This window comes from Podarcis bocagei (genome assembly GCF_964188305.1).
Source record: "Podarcis bocagei genome assembly, chromosome: 3".
Taxonomy (NCBI): domain Eukaryota; kingdom Metazoa; phylum Chordata; class Lepidosauria; order Squamata; family Lacertidae; genus Podarcis; species Podarcis bocagei.
In genome coordinates, this window is record NC_138127.1 from 92,412,988 (window position 1) to 92,435,981 (window position 22,994).

Here is a 22,994-nt window from a genome sequence, read left to right on the forward strand (position 1 = left end):
TATTTTACCAGGCAGTCATGGCTTGGTCTTCAGAGGCGAAAGGAACCTTGGGGCTCTCCTCTGTCGTTTGATGAGGAGTTAAGGGACCATGCTGCATGGATGGTGTCTGGCAGAAGAGGCATTTGCTGCTTCCTGGGTGCAGAATAGTGTCTCTGCTTTATTTCAGAAATGAAAGTGAGATACACAGGGAGTAAAAGTTTTGAAGCCCTGAAATTGCAAACTCTCATTTCAACCCAGGAACTTAGCCCAAGCCCCCAAATCTGCTTGCAAGGCTACCCCAATTTTAATTCTTCTCCAAATGCCCAAAGCAGATAGATAGATTTGGAGCGTTATCAAAAATTCAGATTGTTAAGGATTCTTCCATGTTTTGATCCCAGCCCCTGTCAACTGTCATATGTAATATGAATTGGCCAGTATTAGCCTGTCAACAGAACATTTGAAACCCATCAATGGATTTCTGCTTTTTGCATCTAAATACAGTGTTTCTGAGCACTGTACTATGTGTGTTAAATATAATGAATATCAATAAGGACTGTCAATAGTTTAGGTTTACTTTCCTATAAATCATAACAAAACTAAAATATCAACAGAGGGGAAAACTCAGGAGCAGTATTTGCATAAGATTTTTTTTTTAAAAGTAGTTTTTTCACAGAATGCAAACAATGGATCCATGGTCAAAACATGGCAACATTTCATAAACCATTTTTTTTAAAGCAGTAAGTAATATGAGTTGGATCCTATTAAACTGAAAAGGTCATTTAAAAGACAAAAGCAATACCAATTGTAAAACATCTTTTAATGGAAATGTGGTGAGCAACCGCAGGTGAAAATGGAACAGCAACATCCTTGAACCGATACCTACTTTGAGGAAATAAATAGTGTCATACCTTGGAAGTCGAATGGAATCTGTTCCGTAAGTCCATTCGACTTCCAAAACGTCCGGAAACCAAAGTGCAGTTTCTGATTGGCTGCGGGAAGCTTTTGCAGCCAATCAGAAGCCGCGGAAGCCCCGTCGCACGTTCAGGTTCCAAAAGAACTTTTGCAAACCGGAACAATCACTTCCAGGTTTGTGGCATTCAGGAACCAAAACGTCCAAGTTTCAGGGTGTTCAGGATCTGAGGGGGTAGGGATGTGGATCTGTCCTCCTGGACACTAGTATGCAACTCAGAAATGGCATGGTGGGTGTAAAATAACAATGGAGCAAATAGCTTGGCCACTGCCCTTCAGAATGCAAGGAGAAAGCATCCTAATAACTTTTTGTTGGTACCCATCATGGGATGAAAACATCAGCAAGAAGTCTGTTTCTGTCCACTATAACTTTCCTTCCTTTTCAAATCTGCAACTTTTGCTTTTATGGCGATTTTAGTGACCGCTTCAGGGCTGTCCAAGGACTTTTGCAGCCATTTTCCATTCAAGTAATGTAAGCAAGTTTCTAATATTGGGACAGTATATGGAGGTGTAAAGGCACATGTCTCTTTTTCTACTGCAAATATTTCTGGTTGTCTGGTCAGCTTTAAAAATTTCTAAGCCTCTTTGGTATCTCTGTTGTCAGCATTTGTCATCACAGTTGAAAATCCACAGCATGAAAAAATAAGTCATCTGGACCTCCTAGCTCTGGGAGGAAATTGGAAATGTGTTTCTCTCATGGGACCTGCAGAGGTGGTGAGCCCGTGGTCCCTCAGATGTTGTTGGGCTATCAAGTCTCATCAGTCTCAGCCAGCATGGGAATGATGGGAGTTGTAGTTCAGCAACATGGAAGGGCCCATAGGTTCCTCACCTGTCCTAACTGCAGAGCACACACGTCTTCTTAAAACAGCCAGCTTTCAATAATTTACTGAAAGCCCCAATAATTATTCTAGTTAGTTTATTAATTATCTTGTTTGCCCTGGGAGTCCCAATTTCTTTGTAAATAAGCATTAAGCAGAGTTCCACCTCACTTTTAAATATATAGGAGACTAATCTGACAGCTTGTAATAACTTAGCAGCCCTTTTAAAGATGGTTCCACGGGGAAAACGTACTTTCAATTCTCTCCCAGTGTTCAGGTCGGGACAGTTCGCACCGCCCTAACTCACACTGAGTTTCACTTTTACATTAATGGAAGCCAATTCCGCTACGAAGACGCGGAAGACATACGGGACGGCAATCGTTTCAATGGTGTCGCTCCGGCCGCAGGTGGTGCAGACGTGTTGCCTGATGCGTGTGGTGGACCAGTCGGGCGGAGGCTTCAAGAGGGGAGAAAGCAGGCTCCCGCACTCGATGCACACGTGGGTCACCGAGCGATCGGAGCAGTGGAAAAGGCGGTCGTGCAGCAAGAAGGAGGCCCCGTGAGCCAGCAGAGCGTCCCGTTCCATCTCTCCAAAACGGATGCCGCCCTGAACGTTCCGCCCTCCGATGGGCTGGTTGGTGACTTTATCTCTGGCCCCGGTAGTCCTCACCTGGAACTTGTCGGAGACCATGTGCCTGAGGCGCTGGTAGTACACCACGCCGATGAAGATGTCCGCTTCCAGCTCCACTCCCGAGACGCCGCTGTACATTCGCTCCGTCCCATAGAAGTTGTAGCCGGCGGCCTTCAGCATCTTGCCAAAGTATTCCAGAGCAGAGTTCTCCTCAGAAAACGTGAAGGGCGTGGCGTTGTGACAGAGCCCGTGCAGAGCGGCGGATTTGCCCGCCATGCTCTCAATTAACATGCCAATGGTCATTCGGGACGGGAAGCCGTGAGGGTTGAAGAGGATATCCGGCACCATTCCACTTTCGGTGAAGGGCATGTCCTCAGCCGGCCACAGTCTGCTCAAGATGCCTTTCTGTCCGTGCCGGCTGGCAAATTTGTCCCCGATCGTTGGGTTCCGGGGGACCCTCAGGGTGATGCACACACACCTGAACTTCCCAGTCCCTGTGTCGTTGCTGCATACTTTGATGTTATCCACAATACAGATTTCCTTGTTCCTGGAGAAAAAGGAAAGAAAGGTTTGAATCGCCAACAGATTCTGCAGGAAAGCTGATTCCAATTTATTTGGTGGTGATGGCGGAAGGGAACGTGTGAAGTATTCACCCAATACAAATACAGATTAAATGAAGATGGAAACAAATGAAAGCTCCTGCAAATAAAGAAGGCAAGGAAGCAAATGCTCTCAACTCAAACCTTAACACCCAGAGCAAATAGTCCCAAGGATTGCTGCCTAACTGCAACCATTAATAACCATCATCGCAATCAGAAGAGGGGAAGGATGGGTGGAGAACCTTATCAGGACTTGTCTCATGGGCCAAATTTGGCAGGTAGGTGGCCCTTTTGCTGCAATCTTAAAAGGGAAGCCAGAGAAGGCTTGTAAAAGGCTTCACAATCTTGTAAAGAGCATTACATTTTTTTTCATCCATTAATTTCCACGAATGGGTTTGGCCGAGTTTTGTGGGTATGAGTGACCCTGTGACTCACCCAAGGCTATCCTGTGAGCATAGCTGCCCAAATGCACTGCAACAGAACCGCCCCCATCCAAAGCATTTTCCAGAGCAGTATTTCGGAGTGGGAAGGTTCCCAGGGAGTTCAACAGAGAACCTATAAAGCAGGGTGGGGAACCTATGGTCCTCTAGATGTTGCTTGGCTCCACCTTACATCAACCCCAACCAGCCTAAGAATACACACACACACACACACACATACACACACACAAAAAAAAAACAAAAACAAAAAACCTTGCTGGATCAGGCCAATGGCCCATCTAGTACAGCAACCTGTTCTTACACTGGCCCACGAGATGCCCAGGGGAAGCCTGGAAGCAGGACTTAAGTATGACAGGGGTCTCCCCACTTGGGAACCCCAGGAACTGGTATTCAGAAGCACACTGTGACAGTGAAAGGAGAACATAGCCATTGTGGATAGTAGCCTTATCCTCCGTGAATTTGTCAGCATGGCGAATGGGATGGGATTTGTAGACCAGCAACACCTAGTCACAGGTTCACTAGTGTTTCAATAGGCAGTTTACACACACACACACACACACACACACACACACACACACACACACACACAATCTACACCGTCTTGTTGAAAACTAGCTAAATAGCAGCATTTTGAACTTACTTGTGGTAGGTCACAAAGCTTTCCCCCGTGTTGAGATTCACGTAGCTATAGAAAGGGTCCCCGTATTGAAGTCTGGCTCCGATGTGGGGCAAGCCGTCAGGATCCAGATTCTGCAAAGTTGCCAGCTTATCCTGACCAATCCCAAATACCAGATTATCCTCTCCCTTCTTGACTTTTTCCGCAAGGTCAATACGTTGCGTTTTGTAGATACTTCCATGTCCAAAGCCTCTCTCCCATGAAGCCTTGTTCAAGATCTAAAAATAACATGAAATAAAGCCCCCACACAAATCAATGTCAAACAAAAACCTGGCCTTTAAGGAAACTTGAAGATCCTTTTATCCCCAAATTCAGATGCTCTTAGCGATTTTATTTAGGAACTGTTTGATCTACTACTGCTATTTCAATGTCATTCTTTGTTTTTAACCGTCATTTTAATCTTTGAATTTTAACACCCTATTGGTTTGTAATTAGCCCGGGGGGGGGGGGGTACACACTCTAAAAGGCAAACTAGAAATCAGTTCAAGCTAAGTAATAATGATGATGTTATGAGTTTGGGGTGGGAGATTAGGCTGCATATACCTGAGTCCCTTTCAATTCTAAGATCCAGCTAAGGTTAAAATCTAAAGGTGGATTCAAATTGTTAAAATAGCCAGAGAAGCTTCCCTCCAAATTATGGGTCAGGATGGGCTCTCCTCCCTCAGTTCCTAGTACAGTGGTACCTCGGGTTACAGATGCTTCAGGTTACAGACTCCACATTTCCCTTCATTTTCACCCTAAGGTGACGGGATTAGGAAGGGAGAACAGCGTTAATTTGAACGTAAATTTCCTTTTTGCTTTTTTAAAACCGAGGACTCACCATTGCATCTTCCATGTCGTAGCCAGTATAGGAGATCACGGCAACAACTGCATTTGTACCGACTGGGTAGGAGTCCATGTCATAATGGTCATACATAGCTGGCCGCACCAGTGGGCTTTGAGGGGTCTGAAGTCGGTAGAGCTTATCGTCTGAGCGGTATGGGAAGGTCAGAAGTGGGAAACCCATCGTCTGCTTGCCTGGAAGGACAAAATACACAGACACAGTAGACATCAGATGAAATAAACTCATGTCTTCCACAGGGAAAGACCAGAGCTCAAAGGAAGAAGGCAGGTTTCGCATGCAGGTCAGAGGCCGGTTCCCTGGCAGGAGATGGGAATTACTTGTGCCCGAGACCCTGGAGAGCCACTGCCAGTCAGAGCAGACAATACTGGGCTAGATGACGAACTAGCCTGACCTCCTGTAAGGCATCTCCCTGTATTTCCTAAGTATAAAAATAATACAGCACTTAAGGCATTCACTTCCATTTGTTTCCCTTTCAAATCCTTATGTGGGGCTGCTCTATGTGCAATCTAAAGTTTCCAGCATCCTCAAGTCTCCATCTTTTGTTCTACTTAAAAGTTTTTAGTTCTGGAGAGCCCCCTCCCTTTTTTCTGTTGTCTTTCAACAATTCCCATCAGCCCCAACATGCACAGCAAACCTGCCCCCCCCCCCAGTATAATCTGTTTAATTCCCTCCACAACCTGGTTCTTTAGCTACCCCTCATTAACTATCAGTGTTGTGTGCCCCATGACCACATTGTTCTCACTGCACTGTTTGGGTCTCCCACCCAACTCTCCGCCCCCCGAAAAAACTATGGTTTTTGGTTGTTGTTTTTTGCAAACTTTGGCATTCCCTCAACTGATAGTTTGATGTGTGGATGGGAGCCAATTGGCTACATAAGAATCCATACTTGGAGAAGGAGTTTCCTATGAGCATTTTTGTTATTTTGTTTTATAGGAGTTATTATCTGCGCTTCACCATAAAATATAATACAGTGGTACCTCGGTTTTCGAACGTAATCTGTTTCGGAAGACCGTTCGACTTCCAAAACATCCGGAAAACCGAAGCATGCATTTCTGGAAGCATTCACGTCCGGAAAACTCAATATGGAAGCCGTGTGGCACATCCGGCTTCCAAAAACTGAAACGTTCGAAAACCAAGGTACCACTGTACACGATTAAAAAGCATTTAACATGATTTACATCAGAAGAAAAGGGTGGGTCGGAAAAATGCAACTAGAACTGTCCAAGGCCAGGGTAAAAAAACCAACTAAGGATTACTTGCCCATCTGACACTGGTACATATTTCTTGGACTCTGGTTGTGATCCGAGAAGGGAATGAAACTTGCCACCACACTTAATATGCTATGGGGAAAGAGCTCCTGGTGTGTGGTCAGTCCCGGTTGAATTTCATCCTCAGACACAGCAATGTTCATGAAGACCTGGGGTAAGGGAAAGCCAGTTTAAACCCTTTGCAGAAGCTCTCTTTGGCAGAACAGAGCAAGCTGATCTATTTTCAACTTCTATGAGTGGTCACCAAGCACATTAAACACAAGCAAAGCTCTTGGAAAAGACTTCTACACCAACGGAAGCCACAATTCTTCAATGCCGTATTATTAAGTCAACACACACAAAATCAAAAGAGCGCCTTTTGGCACAATCTGCACCAGATTTTAACAGTTGTGGTAATGGTAGCTCATCTCCTTAAAACCTGTTCCTGCTGGAAAGAGCATTTCATGAGATAAGGTGACTTGTCACATACAATAGTGGCATTAAAACATGCTCAGCAACACCAACGACGCCGACAATTGTGGTTGCAGAATTAGAAAGAGAAAGATGCACAGTAAATGGTCACAGATGCACAGGCAATACCCACTGGACTAACTTGTTAGCAATGGCTCTTCGTATCGACGACTTGTTAATATTTTTAAGTAGCTGCACAATCCAAAATTGCACAGAAAAGTGCAAGACTATAGAAACATAGGAAGACGATTGAATCTGGGACCTTCTGCATGCAAAGGCCATGTTTACCTCTGAGCTACTGCCCTTCCCCGATATGAATCCAATGACCTCCCATTTCCCTTCCAATTCTACTCAAAGTAACAGCAGCAGAAGGGATTCAACCACCCAGTTAGGATAAAGGTAAAGGGACCCATGACCATTAGGTCCAGTCGCGGACGACTCTGGGGTTGCGGTGCTCATCTCGCTTCCGGGTCATGTGGCCAGCATGACTAAGCCGCTTTTGGCGAACCAGAGCAGCGCATGAAAATGCCGTTTACCTTCCCGCCAGAGCGGTACCTATTTATCCACTTGCACTTTGACGTGCATTCGAACTGCTAGGTGGGCAGGAGCAGGGACCGAGCAATGGGAGCTCACCCTGTCGCGGGGATTCGAATCGCCAACCTTCTGATCGGCAAGTCCTAGGCTCTGTGGTTTAACCCACAGCGCCACCTGCATACTATTGTTCAAATACACTAAAAGGATTCCCAAGATCACTGCTGCATAATCAACATGTACCTGCTCCATTGTGCCAATTAACTCTTCTTTTCCCAGGGCCAAATTTTGCACGGGACGCATCATCCTACAAGGGGTGGTGAAAATGAAGAGTCCTGGGTAAAGGCTGGGCTTTCCTGTCATGGGGATAAGGACCACCTCTGTCCAAACGGGAATCTTCTTTTCTTGCATTGCCTAGTGGCATAAATCAAAGAAGCATCCATTTTACATCCTTCAACTAAAGCAAGAGAGCGATGCAGAAATGTCTCTCCCGATCCACAGAGGCAAAGTGAAAAACAAAATATTCAAATGGAGCAACTCCTCCCACTGTCAGCAAGGGTGGGGCCAGGTATTTATACAATGATAATTCATCTTTATCTCTTCACCCTTTTAATTCTGTAGGATAAACATAGCTACAGGCAGCTGGACCATCAAAATGCTGCAAGATGTCCAAGTGCCTGCAGACTTTCAAAACCAGTAGAGGTGTACATTGCAGCACAAACAAAACTAACCTTGAAGTGCCTGAGTGTCTCCACAAGACCAGGAGCCTGATCCTTCTCTATCCAGCCCACTGGGGAGCCGTCTAGTGAAACTGGGTAACATTCAGAGTAGGGCTGGCTTGGCACAGCATCAACTGGAGTGACACCTACAGAAAGTTGCACAGCAATATGTGATGCATCAACGCTACCGACTGCAAGCAGCCTTCAGAAGGTGAACAGGTGTAACATTTTACTAGCGCCTACAAAAAATTTGCAGCAAAGCTTCGTTGCAACTGACGAGCCTCTCTAGGTGGCTTGAAACGTACAAACCTGTAATTTCGCTAGGTTTTGTTTTGTTAACTGACATGCTAGGAAGGATTTGTGGCTCATTTTGAAAACAGGGAGGGGCATTGACTAAACAGTGTTTTATTTGAAGCAGGGAAGTGATGGCTTCAGGTCCCTGGTTCAGCCAAGAACACAGGAAGCGAGACTGTCTTTATTTGCATTCTAAAACTATGATGCAGAAATATATACCAGTAATGCAGCCCAAGAGCTTATTGTTGAAAATGACTAATCAGGTATAGTATTTCAAGGGGGGAAAGGCCAGGCCTGAACATACCCAGCAAGAAGAAGAGTTTGGATTTGATATCTCACTTTATCACTACCCTAAGGAGTCTCAAAGCGGCTAACATTCTCCTTTCCCTTCCTCCCCCACAACAAACACTCTGAGGTGAGTGGGGCTGAGAGACTTCAGAGAAGTGTGACTAGCTCAAAGTCACCCAGCAGCTGCATGTGGAGGAGCAAAGACACGAACCCAGTTCACCAGATTACGAGTCCACCGCTCTTAACCACTACACCACACCACAGTGGTTCAAGTTATGATCTTGCCTTGTACTGACTCAGTCCACTGTGGCACATCTAGCTTAGTATGGTCTCCCTGGCAGCAGCTATTCAAGATCTGATGCAGAAGTCTTTCCAGCACCTGCAGTCTGATCCTCTTAACTGAAAATGCCAGGGATTGAGCACTGGGTCACCTGCTTGCTAAGCGCGCAGCTTACCAATGAGCTCCAGCCCTCAGCTTCCATGATTTCAATTTTTTGACAACTATCTTCACATGCGCTTGTCTGCTAAGGGTCTTCTGCATTCTGCCAAAAAGACCTCCTATGCACTACAGAGGCTTCTGGGGCTGGCTCTGGGGCTAGTACTCAGTGGGCACTGGCTGGGCCTGTTGGGCCTCACCACTGCCCAGCACAACTTGAGGGTGTACTCCAGACACTCTTGTGGCTGCAGCCTGCAAGGGAAGTCTAGGATCTAGAAAAGCGCTGTTCAAGGAAGTGTGTGTGCCATAAATGATCTTCTCACTGACAAACCCAGATATGTTTCCCAAGGAATCCCAGGATTCCCCAGAACCCAATTTGAAACCCACTACTTTGCAATCTTTTGAATTCTGGTGCTGGAGGAGACTCTGGAGAGTCCCATGGACTGCAAGAAGATCACACCTATCCATTCTTAAGGAAATCAGCCCTGAGTGCTCACTGGAAGGACAGATCCTGAAGCTGAGACTCCAATACTTTGGCCACCTCATGAGAAGAGAAGACTCCCTGGAAAAGACCCTGATGTTGGGAAAGATGGAGGGCACAAGTAGAAGGGGACGACAGAGGACGAGATGGTTGGACAGTGTACTCGAAGCTACCAGCATGAGTTTGACCAAACTGCGGGAGGCAGTGGAAGACAGGAGTGCCTGGCGTGCTCTGGTCCATGGGGTCACGAAGAGTTGGACACGACTAAACAACAACTTTGCAATTATCTCTGTGGGCATATTAATTACTTTGCAAGAACAGTTGCTTGGTAGCAGTAGCAGTTTTATCACAACCACCGAGTTGTGGGATGTACGTCAAATATTCAACTAAACAACTACTTTGCAATTATCTCTGTGGGCATATTAATTACAGCTCAGTGAACGGCCAACCCTACCGACCTGAGACTTGCTTTTCCCCTGAAAGCATTTCTTATAGATCAAATAGATCCATTCTTACCCAAAGAGCAAAGCAAGGACGGCAGGGAGAATGTATACGATGGCTGCGTTACTATTTCACATGGAGCTGTCATGTGATTCATCAGACCGCACGGTTCTCCATCGGGCGTGTGGACAGGACAAAGGAAGCCCCAGGACTCCGGCAGCAGCTTGCGCACCGTGGTGGTTCTCATCTTGAGAAAATCAGCCCCTCTGTGCACACAGCGGAAATGGGAGAGGTAGCGGATGAAGTTCAGCTTGTCTGCTACCACACAGAGGCCGGAGTTTTGCAGCATGCCCAGACCTTGAAGAGAGAGAGTAATGGGAAGAAGGGAAAAATCAGCTTTGATCCAAGAATTATTTTGCAAGAACAGTTGCTTGGTAGCAGTAGCAGTTTTAACACAACCACCACATGCACCGAGTTGTGGGATATACGTCAAATATTCAACTACATCAACATCTGAACATCGCAGAAAAAAGTGTAAGCATCCATTAGGACTTCTGATTTTTTAAAAATAGGGGAGGTAAACACAAGCGGTCAGGATTCAAGAGGGGTGTAGGCCAAGTAATAGCTTCTGTGCCTGCGGCAAGGAATCGCTCTAGGAATGCAAGGCATAATGATTACCAAGAGACTGGCCAATCATCCTCAATACGTTCCCTTGTAATCTGCGCCTTCCTTTGCTTACTTATGCTGTGGTCTCTGGAACGATATGGTGTGCATCACCTTTCCTGATCTTTGGTTGCAGCATCCTACAGGCTGGACTGCAATCTAAAGGGGAGTTAATTGGTGGTAGGAGTGTAGTTTGGGATGCAAATGATCCATCTTTAGAACGAGAGAGCATTCTAATCCTATAATTAGGATTTAGCGTGCAAATGCTATACCAAGTAAAGTTAAAATTCTGCACCCAAATAATCCCAAGTTATGCGACAAGGAAGAAACAGTTTCCTGTCCTGTCTACATGATGTACATTGGTCAGATCAGCATTAATGCCTCTTACTCTGTATAACCTATTCTGCCTTGGCTGCTAATGGGAGGGTGGATGGGAAAGCTCTGGAAGTTGCCTCTAGAAATGTGTTCCTTGGGTGCTGAGTTTTCAACATGCCTTGTAGCAGTTTTACAAACGTAAAGATAAGAAAGTGTTGGGTTAAACCACCACCCGAAAATGCAAGGCTCCACGGAACCTGATCTCTGCATCCTAGAATCACTGCATCCACTTTGTTGTGCGTTTGCAAATTCTCACATGCAAACAAGCCCCTCGCTTGTGATATGCCCAAAATGTCTACAGCAGCCTTTCACAAGCTGGTGCCATCCACGTGCTTCAGACTACAGCTGCAAAATTGTGCTGCAGGTCTTCGACATTTTTACCTGTCTTAGAGCGCAGGTTGCCAGTAGCAAGGAGATACTCAAGCATCCTTGTAATATCTGTCCCCATGCCAAGAATCTTCATCATGTTTTCTGCATTAATTGTCATAGCTGACTTCTGAGCTTTCTTGTCCAAGGCTATTTTCACAGACTGCAACCAAGTTTCCATCTTCTCCTACGATATAGAATAAGAGGAACAAAGAGGAAAAACTTCAAGAACTAACACAATGCACTTCTATACAAACTGGCCACGTGACAAACTAGTATATGGGTAGCAAGGAACGTTCCTGTCCCAACACAAGAGCAGAGGGGAAAGTTGCCGTTGGAACTAGGCCTCTCTCAAATTGCCTCCTGATTCATCACAACCTATTACATCACAACATAATACATCCTATTATGTACATCTGCTTTGGAACTTCAACATTGCAAAATGTGTCACACAGAATCAACTACCAGTACAGATTTCAATGCTCTGGCCAAATATACAGCCACCAGAGGTGAGTAGAGATACCCAGCTTAATAAGCAGGGAAATCAATCAAAGCTGCAGCCGACAGCAATTTAGCCCCACTGACTAGGTTGAGAGGCAGTTATCAACCAAAGCACAATCTGTTGCGACGTGAACACGCTTTCATATGACCTTGTGTTCTGCAACCCCCTCCTTGGCTCATGGCAGAAGTTTGTCACTTTAACTGAACCTGCAAAGATGACTGGTCACTTGCAGTCCTTGCAATAGAGAACTGAGGGGATCTCGGTTTGCAGGGCAAGACCAAGCCAGGGTTACAACAATGGAAAACTATAGTTTAGCTGGAGTTGTATTACACACAGGTCTGAGAGCCCTTAGAAACTTATTCATGTGGCGCCAAACCATAGCTCCATGTTACTGCTTAACCTAGCTCATTGGGATACTGCTGACATTTCCACTGAAGTACTTTCAGCTATGCAATACGCATTCCTGCATCTGAGCTCAAATTTGACCTGTAAGAGGGATACTACACAGCTGTGAGAAATCTATGAGAGGCACGGCAACTGGAGAATAATTTTCCTTCTCCAGCTTCATCACAAAAGAACCAGAACCTCAGCTCTCCCACCAAACACAAAACTTCCTGGCACAAATAACTCCATATATAAGAAGAACAGCTTTTACTTGGGATTATTTTATCCAGGGACAGCAATTTCCTATTCTGCTATTTTCAGCAGTGGCTCCTTAATATTAGAATTACCTCCTCAATGAAACCTGCTTGGCACTTACTTTAATCTCTTTCTGATGCCATGCAAAAACCTTTTTATTTTTCCCCAGGCCTTTGAAATTACTTGATGGGCTATACCAGGAGTTGTCAACATGGCACCCTTCCGGTGTTGTAGACTACATCTTCCATCATTCCAGGCTATTGGCCAGGCTGGCTGGCGCTGATGGAAGTTGTAGTCCACATAATCTTGAGGGCACCACACTGGCTTGTAATTTTGCTGGTTTAAACCCCATAAGCTGCCCAGAGGACTTCAGTGATGGGACAGCCTATAAATGACATAAAACACACAAAATAAATGAAGTTTGTGGGAACCACAAGATGCTTGATGTGACCTGGAAAGCTGTTGCCTGTGTCTCATGGCACACAGCCAAAAAATACCCAGATTTCTGGCAACTATTAAAGAGCATGTTTCTGGCTATCTATAGGGGAATGGAGAATAACTCTCAGGGTAGTACCTTTAAAAACATGAGGTAAAGTTGTCCCGAGGTGAGCACCTCTTGATTCATTAAACTGTCAGGATTTTCCTCCATGCAGCCTTCTTTGGCTAAAGTAAACAGTTTTCGAGTCATGAAGCAAAGCAGGTAGAACTTCTCAGCTTTGTTATTCAGGTGTATGCAGATGCACTGGCTGTGGGAGCAACACAAAGTTTTGTGATAACCATTTCTTTTTTAGCTGAGCATCACTCCAAAACTTAAACATGGCAGCGATTTTAGCCCAATGCTATCTTTGCAACTTGCCTTTGGTACTTTCAACCATACAAATAAATAGCAGCCTAGGATTTCATGGTTGTGGTGACCTTACCTCAGGTTTGGTAAAGGGCCCATTTCACTGGAAGAAAATTAGTCTTCTGTTGGGGTGGGAGAGAATAGCTTTTTTTTGGCAATTATTATTCATGCAATGAATTGTAACAAAAAATAAAATTTCACATTGGTTTTCTTCGTGAAACTAAGATTTCCAATCCCCAAGAAACATTCAAGGCTTGTTCGCACATTGCACTGAGGGCAGGTACAAGCTGCTTCTATACACATAGAAGTGTTTGTGTGAAAGAGTGTACACTCTGGGGTTGTACAACTATTGTGTACGCAGACTGCACACCTACTGAACATTAGATTCGAATAACTGCACAAGGCTGCATCCTATTGCACAAGGGGAACAGAACTTGCCCTCCCTCTCATCCTCCAAATTTGGGGCTTCTCCCAGCCCTCAGGAACAGATCTGGAGGCACTGCCCTTGAGGAAGTTATTCCACTGATGCAGTATCTTGTTGGATTCAACCTTTAATATTTCTGAACGGGCCTCCAGGTTGGGGACCCCTGCACTAATGTCTGATTTGAAACCAGTCAAAGACTGGTTTTGCATTTCAAAAGGAAGATAAAACTTAAGTTATAGGGAAAGGTAAAGGGACCCCTGACCGTTAGGTCCAGTCGGGGACGACTCTGGGGTTGTGGCGCTCATCTTGCTTTACTGGCTGAGGGAGCCGGCGTACAGCTTCCAGGTCATGCGGCCAGCATGACTAAGCCGCTTCTGGCGAACCAGAGCAGCGCACAGAAACGCCATTTACCTTCCTGCCGGAGCGGTTCCTATTTATCTACTTGCACTTTGACGTGCTTTTGAACTGCTAGGTTGGTAGGAGCTGGGACTGAGCAAAGGAGCTCACCCCGTTGCGGGGATTCGAACCGCCGACCTTCTGATCGGCAAGCCCTAGGCTCTGTGGTTTAGACCACAGTGCCACCCGTGTCTTAAGTTATGTGTGCCTAAAGACATACTTAAGAAGGAACTCTCCAACTTGTTCACTGCTGTGCCAGTCAGGAAGGCTGAATTTCACTCTGAAGCGCTGCCCCAGGAAGATGAGGACTTGTTTTTGCGTCATGCAGCCATCCTCTGCTACCAGCCGCAGCATCTGAGACATACAGTTCTTATAGAAAGTATCCTCTTCTTTTCCTTTAATCAACTCCTGAAAAATCTGGAAATCTGAGAAACTAACTAATGCCTGCAGCAGAGAAAGAAAAGGTTTGAAGAAATTAGTTTGGGAGGTGGGGGGGGGGGGAGAACATACTAGGCAGGTATCACTAAAAGCATCATGATTTTCAAAGACTGCAATTCTGTATATCGCCTGCTACCATGTATACTGGGGCAGGCAGCCTTTCTCTTCTTATGTTTTCCCATTTTCCCAACATGTCCCTGGAATGTGGGGACAGGGAGGAATGAGGTGAACCATACTATATATATCTATAGCTATATTCTCTATTTGGTTTAAACAATCCATTGTTTGCCATGTTCATACAGGGCAAAAGGTTTGCCTCCAAGCTGGAATTGGAAGCTCAGATTTTGCTCAATTTGGACATCACAGCAAAATATTTAGGAAAGAAGGGAGGAGTTTTCAAGTTTAAAGCCCATTCATGAAAATCATGGCTTGACTGTTACATTTAATCTAAGCTAGTGACAGGCTTGTAAATAGCCACTTGTCTACCTCAACCTGCCTTGAGTAGAAATGGACGGTAGGCATGCAAGCACAGAATGACTCTGTAAACTGGAAGAGTGTCTTCACTCTCCTTTCAGGCTATTGACATACCACAAATGGCTTACACTAGTGTTTGAATGCAGGTGAGCTATTAACTTTAAATGACTTATTTGCAATTGTATGTCTCATGGTTCTTGGGAAAGTAGTGTGTAAAATGTAACAGGGATCTTACGGACAGAGCACAGCTGCAGTACCTTCAGTACAAATCCGAGTGGAAGAAAGAACAGCTCTTTTTGATGAATGAAGTTCAGCATCACTGTGCCATTTTCAAGGTAGTGAAGGGTCATGTTAACTGCTGTGTGTTCATCTCTAACGCAGTGAATTGAGACACCTAGCGCCATCCAAAGGAAGCAAATCGTAGCATCAATTACTTAAGCAAGATTTATATACCAATTAATAAACAAATAAACTTCTAAGAGTTATTGTGTCATTTTGTCATCTAAAAATACCAGCATGATTACTGTTATAAGCAAAAGAGGAAATAATGCAGTTTACCTAATATTCAACCCTAGCAATCACCAAAGACAGGACATTCATTTGCACCTCTGTACTAACATTATACAGTCAAACTACTAATTCCATCAAGCCTAGTAGAATTTAGCAGTGCTTAGTGCTTTTGGTGGTTAGCTTGTTAATGTTGTTAATATTGTTTTGTGGATTATGAGTGCTGTTAATGCTCTGTGAATTTTATAATACCGTACAATTTTTCTTGTGGTCGTGTTGTTTGGCCTATTTTTTAAAGTTGCTTTGTTAATAGTGCTTTATAGAAGGTGGTGGTTTTCCTGATGATTTGTAATTGTTTTCCTTACGATTTGTTAATTATTTTATATGATTTATGTTGCAATTTATGTTATTATTTATTGTTATGTAAGCCGCTTTGTGACTCATGTTGAGTGAAAAGCAGCATAGAAATATAATAAATGAAAATGAAATCTAGCATAGCTTATTTTGGTTGGAAGGCTCTCTAAGACAAGAGCAGGGAGTCTGATTTGGCCAGGAGACAGCAGGTGATTGATGGGACATAGCAATCTGCCTTATAATGAGACAGACCATTGGTCCATCTGGCTCTGTATTGTCTATGCTGACTGACAGTGGATCTCCAGGATTCAGACAGCAAGCCCTACCAGGAGATGCCAGAGACTGAATCTGGGACCTTATGCATGTGAAGAAGAGGCTCTACTATTCAGCTATGGTCCTTCAAGCTTTGAATTGCAGAGGGTTGGACTGGATGACCCTCAGGGTCCCTTCCAACTCTACAATTCTATGAAATGTCAAGGCACGGCTGCTTGAAGCGCACCCAACTCTTCCCTTACAGCTGTGGCTTCAATTCTTTTCTGACCTTTCTCGACCTGAACTTCCCTGTGCCTGGTGGCATATGGAGTCAGGTGCAGGAAAGGTGGCTGTGATCCACTCTAGACTGATGGACATTTGTTGGGGATTGAAACCGGGAAAGGGGACGGGGTGGGGTTTGGGGATCCAAAGGGTGTATAAATATAATATGCCCTTTTCTTTTATTCTGTTTTGATATCAGTATGAAAAGTGGGTAATTCGTGGAAAGGAATTTGGGTCGACTTTAGAAAAAAGGATTTAAGAATGAGTACTGAGGTATAAATCTTGAGGTTTATAAGGTAAAATTGGTTTTTTAAAATGAATTAAGTATAAAAAGGTTAAAAACTGGGGATAAGAACTTGTTGAATTTACAATTCGAATGGGAATATAAGAAGGGGAGGTGCGGGGAAGTCAGGGAAAGATGTTATAGAAAATAAGGATTGCAAATTGTATATGTTTTTAATTTTTCTTTTTGTTTTCTCTTTTTGGTTTTTTAAAATGGAAAATTTCTAATAAACATTTATTTTTTTAAAAAAAGGTGGCTGTGATCCACTCTAACCTGTCTGGGGGACCCTGGTAAGGAGGGTTCAGACCATGCTCCAAGGTTGCAGGCAGACCTCTTTTCCAGTCTGGCTGCCCAAAATGCCCCCACTCTGCATTCAGAGCACATGCTCTGCCACGGTTCTCTGGCATTCCTTACATACTTTACTCCAGCATCTGTGGAAGTGGGCAGAGCAACTTAACAGCATCAGGGGAGGGAGAATCAAAGGTAGACGAATTGCTAAATCCAAAGAACAGCAAGAGCAACAGCACGTGCTGTTCATCATGTGATTTTATTATTATTTTTTAAATGCAGGATTATTTTAAAGCCATTTTACGAAGAACATTACCATATTGTGTGTAGCCTGGACCTCTGGATTTCCATTTTGGTTTAATCATTGCAAGGGGGAAGTTGCGCCTTGGCATAATCACCATTCTGATCACCTTTTCTATGCCGTTAACAATGAAATAGCCTCCCATTTCCTGCCAAAAGGTGAAAAAAGGCAATTGACAGAGCTGCAAGATTGACTTCAGTGCATTAAGACTTCAGTGCATTAATCAACAAAGGCAGATTTTATTAGGTCTGGAAGCAGAGGGCACACTCACTCATTTTTTAATACTGTTTTTGTTGCAAAGAACGATCAAAATTTTAGTAAGAGGAAATTTAATTTCAACATAATCTAGTTTATTTTCTTTATTCATCAAAGTACAGTGGAACCTCGGGTTGCGGACATAATCCGTGACGGAGGCGTGTCCACAACGTTCACATCCTGAAGCGCCACGTCTCCGCAGGTGCGATTTGGCGCTTCTACACATGCAGCAAAACCCAGAAATAACCCATTCCGGTACTTCCGGGTTTCCCGCAGTCCGAACCTGAAAACACGTAACCTGAAGCGTCCGTAACATAAGGTATGACTGTATTTGTAGCCTGCATTTTCCATTCCATTTAGGGAAGTTATCAACTTTTACCTTTAAAATGATTGAATTTTTAAAAGCAAACTACAACCACGTACAAAGCTTAATATTAATAACAGGAGTCCTAGGTCCTGTCAATGGATCCTTTTCTCCAGAGGAAGAGGAAACAACCTTGGTACAAATGACTTTTGAAATGGACGTGGTGATTCTCACTCCAAGCAACGCAACATTCACTTTCTTTTGCTTCATATATAAAAGGAGGGGCTGTAGCTCAGTGGTTAAAGCATCTGATCTACATGCAGAAGGTCAATCCCTGGCATCCCCACGTAGGTTTGGGAGAGACTCCCATTCTGAAACCCCACACAGCTGTTGATAGTCAGGGTGGACAAGAGGGAGCTGGGTGGACCAATGGAATGACTCGGTATAAGGTGGCTTCCTACGTAGAAAGGCAAATCAATAAAATCTAGCAATACCTCTTCCTCCTCATGGTGTTTGATGAGCTCTTTGGGAGAGAGACCGTGGAGATTGCAAAGTTTGGACTTCACCATAATCGGAGCATTTCCGAGGGACTGTTTTATAATCCCTTTAGGGATGCCATTCACTGCCCAGCTGATATCAGCCTATATGGGAGGGGAAATAACGATTGGAGAAAAATAGATCTATGTTATCCAAATCACTGAAAATGTAGAAAGCTCTCCTCTCAAAGAAAGAGCTACACTGCAAGTATCTTACTGCTAGGCAAACAATGTGCCTAGAGAAAAACTGCCAGCAGTGTGTGCTTACTTATTAGGTCAAATTTATAACATGTCCTTTCTCCCCAAAGGGAACCCAGGGCAGCTGAGAACAATAAAACTCCTCTACATGAAAGCAATTAGAACATCCACAGCGATTAGAGCACCCACAGTAGGAGACAAGTGTTCCTGAACCACGTTACAAAGGCCTGGGCAAAAAAAATTCTCAACATCCCACCTGCATGACCCATTTTCCTTGGTGCAGGGGTGAGTTCTTTAACTGGGACACAACCCCTGAGAATGCCCTTTTTCGGGCTCCCATCCTCCTTGCTGCTCCAACTGATGGGCAGGACCTCAAGCAGGGCCTCTCCCCTAGATTGCAAATTTCAGGCCAGAAGTTACTGGTAAAGACGTTCCTTCAAGATATTGGGTCCCAAGTAACATAGGGCTTTGTGCACTAGTAGAAACCCCTTGAATAGGGTCTGGATGCTCGGAGGCAGCCAATTTTCTTTCTGAAACCCTGGAGAGCAGCTGCCAGCTTGTGTAGACCTACATGGTCCCTTCCAGATGTTGTTGGACTACAATTCCCACTATCCTTGACCACTGGCCATCTTGGCTGGGGCTGATGGAAACCGCAGTCCAACTGCATATGGAGGGCATCACATTGACTATCTCTGGTGTAGATGAATCAATAGCCTGCCATGGTATATGGCATCTCCCTACAGTGTCTAGTTAGATGCCAAGTGTGAATTCATCAGATTTCTTGAAAGACCAGAGTGTGATCCAGTACAAATGAAGCACTGCCTGTTTTTCTAATCACAATCAAACTATATTAATGCTTAACTTGTAGCCTTGCATGCTCTCTTCCCATCTCTCTGCTTGAAACAAACCATGGGTTGGCTTACATGAGCCATGCTTGCAAACTGTTCTTAATGGAAGTGGTAGCTGACAAATTATTAGGAGTTGTAACACCCACATGCTCTCTTAACAGTTCATCTTATACGCCAGCTGGGAGTGTATAAATCTCCAAAATATTGTAGCGCCACGTTTCTACACACCTTGGATTTCTAAAGTTCACATGATTCTGCCACATTCCTTTACACATCATTCCTTTACATTTGTTACTTACGGTTATTTTTCCGCGGTAGGTGCTTTTGCGCCCCCTGCATTCTGCTGGGTAAACTTTTAGCTCGTTACATATACTTCCTTTTGGTACCATAGGAGGGTTGATGGTGGCCCCCACAATGGCCAAAGTGATCTGATCATTCTTGAAAAGAAATTCCAAAGGTGGGATGGCCTTTAAAAAGTGAGAGAGAAAGAAAAGGAAAACCCACAGGTTATCCACAGCTCACCACCAAATCCACTGCTGGTCATAATGACTGTATACTATTTCTCTAGGATCAGAACCTCTGAGAAATAGCTCTTTTCCTTACCTGCTCACTTCTTTGTGACTTTTTAGTTGGTCCCAATAAAGGCACTACATGTTTTTTTAAAACCCACAAATCCCTCCTACCCTTAAAGTATTAATATTATTACTCACTTCTATACCGGCTAATGCCAAACTGAAGCTCCCTGCAGACATCTTTACTGTATTTCCCCCCCTGTATTTGCTGAAGGTATTCTTACTTAGACGCGCCTTAAAAGGTAAAGGTACCCCTGCCCGAACGGGCCAGTCTTGACAGACTCTGGGGTTTGTGCGCCCATCTCACTCTATCGGCCGTGGGCCAGCGCTGTCCGGAGACACTTCCGGGTCACGTGGCCAGCGTGACAAAGCTGCATCTGGCGAGCCAGCGCAGCACACGGAACGCCGTTTACCTTCCCGCTGGTAAGCGGTACCTATTTATCTACTTGCACCCAGGGGTGCTTTCGAACTGCTAGGTTGGCAGGCGCTGGGACCGAGCAGCGGGAGCGCACCCCGCCGCGGGGATTCGAACCGCCGACCTTTCGATCAGCAAGCCCTAGGCGCTGAGGCTTTTACCCACAGCACCACCCGCGTCCCTTAGACGCGCCTTAGAAGCCTTAGAAACCTGAAGGAGTTTTGATTTGCTTTAGTCTACACTATGCTGGTTTTAACCTTTTTGTATATTTTAAAACGGCCGTACTTTTTTAAAGCAATGGTTTTACCTTCTTTGCAAACTGCTCTGAAGGTTCTTTCCCCTCTACAATCAGGCGGTACATAAAATCTCATGAAATAACCAATCAAATGCCAACTGCCAATTGCCACCTCCTTTCCCCAGTACCATTTATTCTTTGTAAAAGACATTTCAGAGGAAATTACATTACAAATACTAACAGAATCCCATTAATAATAATAATTAAATATCAACTGACTTCCCTCACATCCCCTTTTCCTGTCCTAATAATAATAATAATAATAATAATAATAATAATAATAATAATAATAATAATAATAATGTTGTTTTGTTGTTGTTCTTGTTATTAATATATATTTTAAATAAAATAAATCTAAGCTGTGTGCAACCTACATTTAAAACAATCAAATAAAACCATCCAGAAACATTACTTAAGAAAGTCCAATAAAGCATTATTATTATTATTATTATTATTATTATTATTATTATTATTATTATTATTAATAAATATCAACTGACTTCCCTCACATCCCCTTTTCCTGGTCTACTACTACTTTACTACTGATAGTACTACTAGTAGTAATATTACACCGCTTCTTTTCCCTGACCCCCCCCGGCTCCCTCCCCTCCTCCGGCCCCTCCGGCTCCACCTGCACGGCCCGCAGCAGCCCTTCTCCCACGGCGTAGTTGAAGGACTCGGTGTGCGCCCGCGCCACGTCCTGCAGGGCCGGCGTCTGGCGCTCCTTGGGCTGCCCGTAGCCCGGCGCCGTGAGGTTCCTGAGGCTGGGATCGCTGGGCAAAGCCCGCCACTTGCACGCGCTGTCGCCCATGCTTCTCCCTGGGCAGCCGCAGGACACCGCCTCCGCCAGAAAGACGCCTCATGTTCCGTCACTTCCGTCCCCGCTGCTCGCTGGGACTTGTAGTTCTTCCTCCTTCGCCTCGGCGTTCTAGGTAACGGCGGCACTGAAAGGGAAGGCATACAGCTCCCAGACCGCATTGCGCCCACTTTTCCTTCGGAAAGTTTTTAGTCCGCAGAGATAGAAATAACGTAGAGCTATACTACACCGCGAACCCTTTTTTGGCCAACGTGATCTGTTTTAGTCCAGAGTTTACACGCCTAGAGGTGTCTCAGTTGCCATAGCCAATTTCTAGAGCGGCTCTAGGGAGGAGCACGGCCCAGCGGCGGATTTAAATTGTCACCACAGATTCAACGCAGCGTGTCACCTCTATATTTACTACTGCCGTATTCATTCACAATCTCAGCAACGGGATCCCCCTCCCTCCGTCTCTCTTTCTCCCGAGCGCCTGCGCACTAGCGCGTGCAGCTTGTGAGCGCCGCCTAAAGGTTGGGAGAGGGTAGTTCTTTGGAGGAGAGGGTTTGCCGCTCTGATGGCTCTCCTTTTCCATCCATGGGCGGGACATCCGGGCCGCCCCTAGTGTTAGCCAGGGCGAGGCGGCTGTTTTAAGGGTGCAGTGTCAGATTTGTCATTTATCTCAGCTGCAGTTTGTACTCCTAGCGAGAGGTGGTGGTGGGATTTTCTGCCTCGGGTGCCAAAATAACCTGCCCAGTTTTGGATAATCTGTGCGCCTTGGATTCCTGTTTTTGTATCAGGCAGCAGAATATAATAATGATAATGATAATACAGTGGTACCTCGGGTTAAGTACTTAATTCGTTCCGGAGGTCCGTTCTTAACCTGAAACTGTTCTTAACTTGAGGTACCACTTTAGCTAATGGGGCCTCCCGCTGCTGCCGCACCACCGGAGCACGATTTCTGTTCTCATCCTGAAGCAAAGTTCTTAACCCGAGGTACTATTTCTTGGTTAGCGGAGTCCGTAACCTGAAGCATATGTAACCTGAAGCGTATCTAACCCGAGGTACCACTGTAATGATAATGATGATGATGATGATAATAATAATAATACCATATTTTTCACCCCATAGGACGCACTTTATCCCCTCCAAAAATGAAGGGGAAATGTGTGTGCGTCGTATGGGGCGAATGCAGGCTTTCTCGCCCCCTCTCGCTCTCCAGGCTTTGCGCAGATCTCCACAAGCCACGGGAGCCCTGCGCTGGGCTCCCGCAGCTTGCGGAGAGTTGCCTGCATGCTGAAGGCTGGGCGCGCTGAGGTCAGTGCGCCCAGACTTCGCGCACCTCTCCGCAAGGCGCGGGAGCCCCGCAATGGGCTCCCACAGCTTGCGGAGAGTTGCCTGTTCTGGGGGCTGGGGTCAGGGGAAGCTTGGGCTTCTCCCGCCCCAGCCCCGCGCCTGGGGGGGAAATAAATCCCCCCTTTATTCCCCCCCCAAAAAAACCTAGGTGCGCCTTATGGGATGGTGCG

At 45.1% G+C, this 22,994-nt stretch overlaps 1 protein-coding gene across 1 annotated transcript; it reads right to left on the minus strand.

Annotated features, from left to right (window-relative positions):
* Positions 1–732: 732 nt before the first annotated feature.
* On the minus strand, positions 733–21,524 carry POLR1B (RNA polymerase I subunit B). The gene is made up of 15 exons (XM_081188437.1): positions 21,307–21,524; positions 19,693–19,860; positions 18,306–18,452; positions 17,268–17,400; positions 15,243–15,379; positions 14,294–14,517; positions 12,984–13,155; positions 11,284–11,455; positions 9,940–10,221; positions 7,937–8,070; positions 7,449–7,619; positions 6,217–6,373; positions 4,933–5,129; positions 4,077–4,330; positions 733–2,944 (listed from the first exon to the last, which is right to left on the minus strand). Exons 1-15 carry the CDS (start codon positions 21,484–21,486, stop codon positions 2,065–2,067), a joined length of 3,408 nt encoding a protein of 1,135 aa, XP_081044563.1. The 5' UTR covers positions 21,487–21,524; the 3' UTR covers positions 733–2,064.
* Between the last annotated feature and the right edge of the window lie 1,470 nt (positions 21,525–22,994).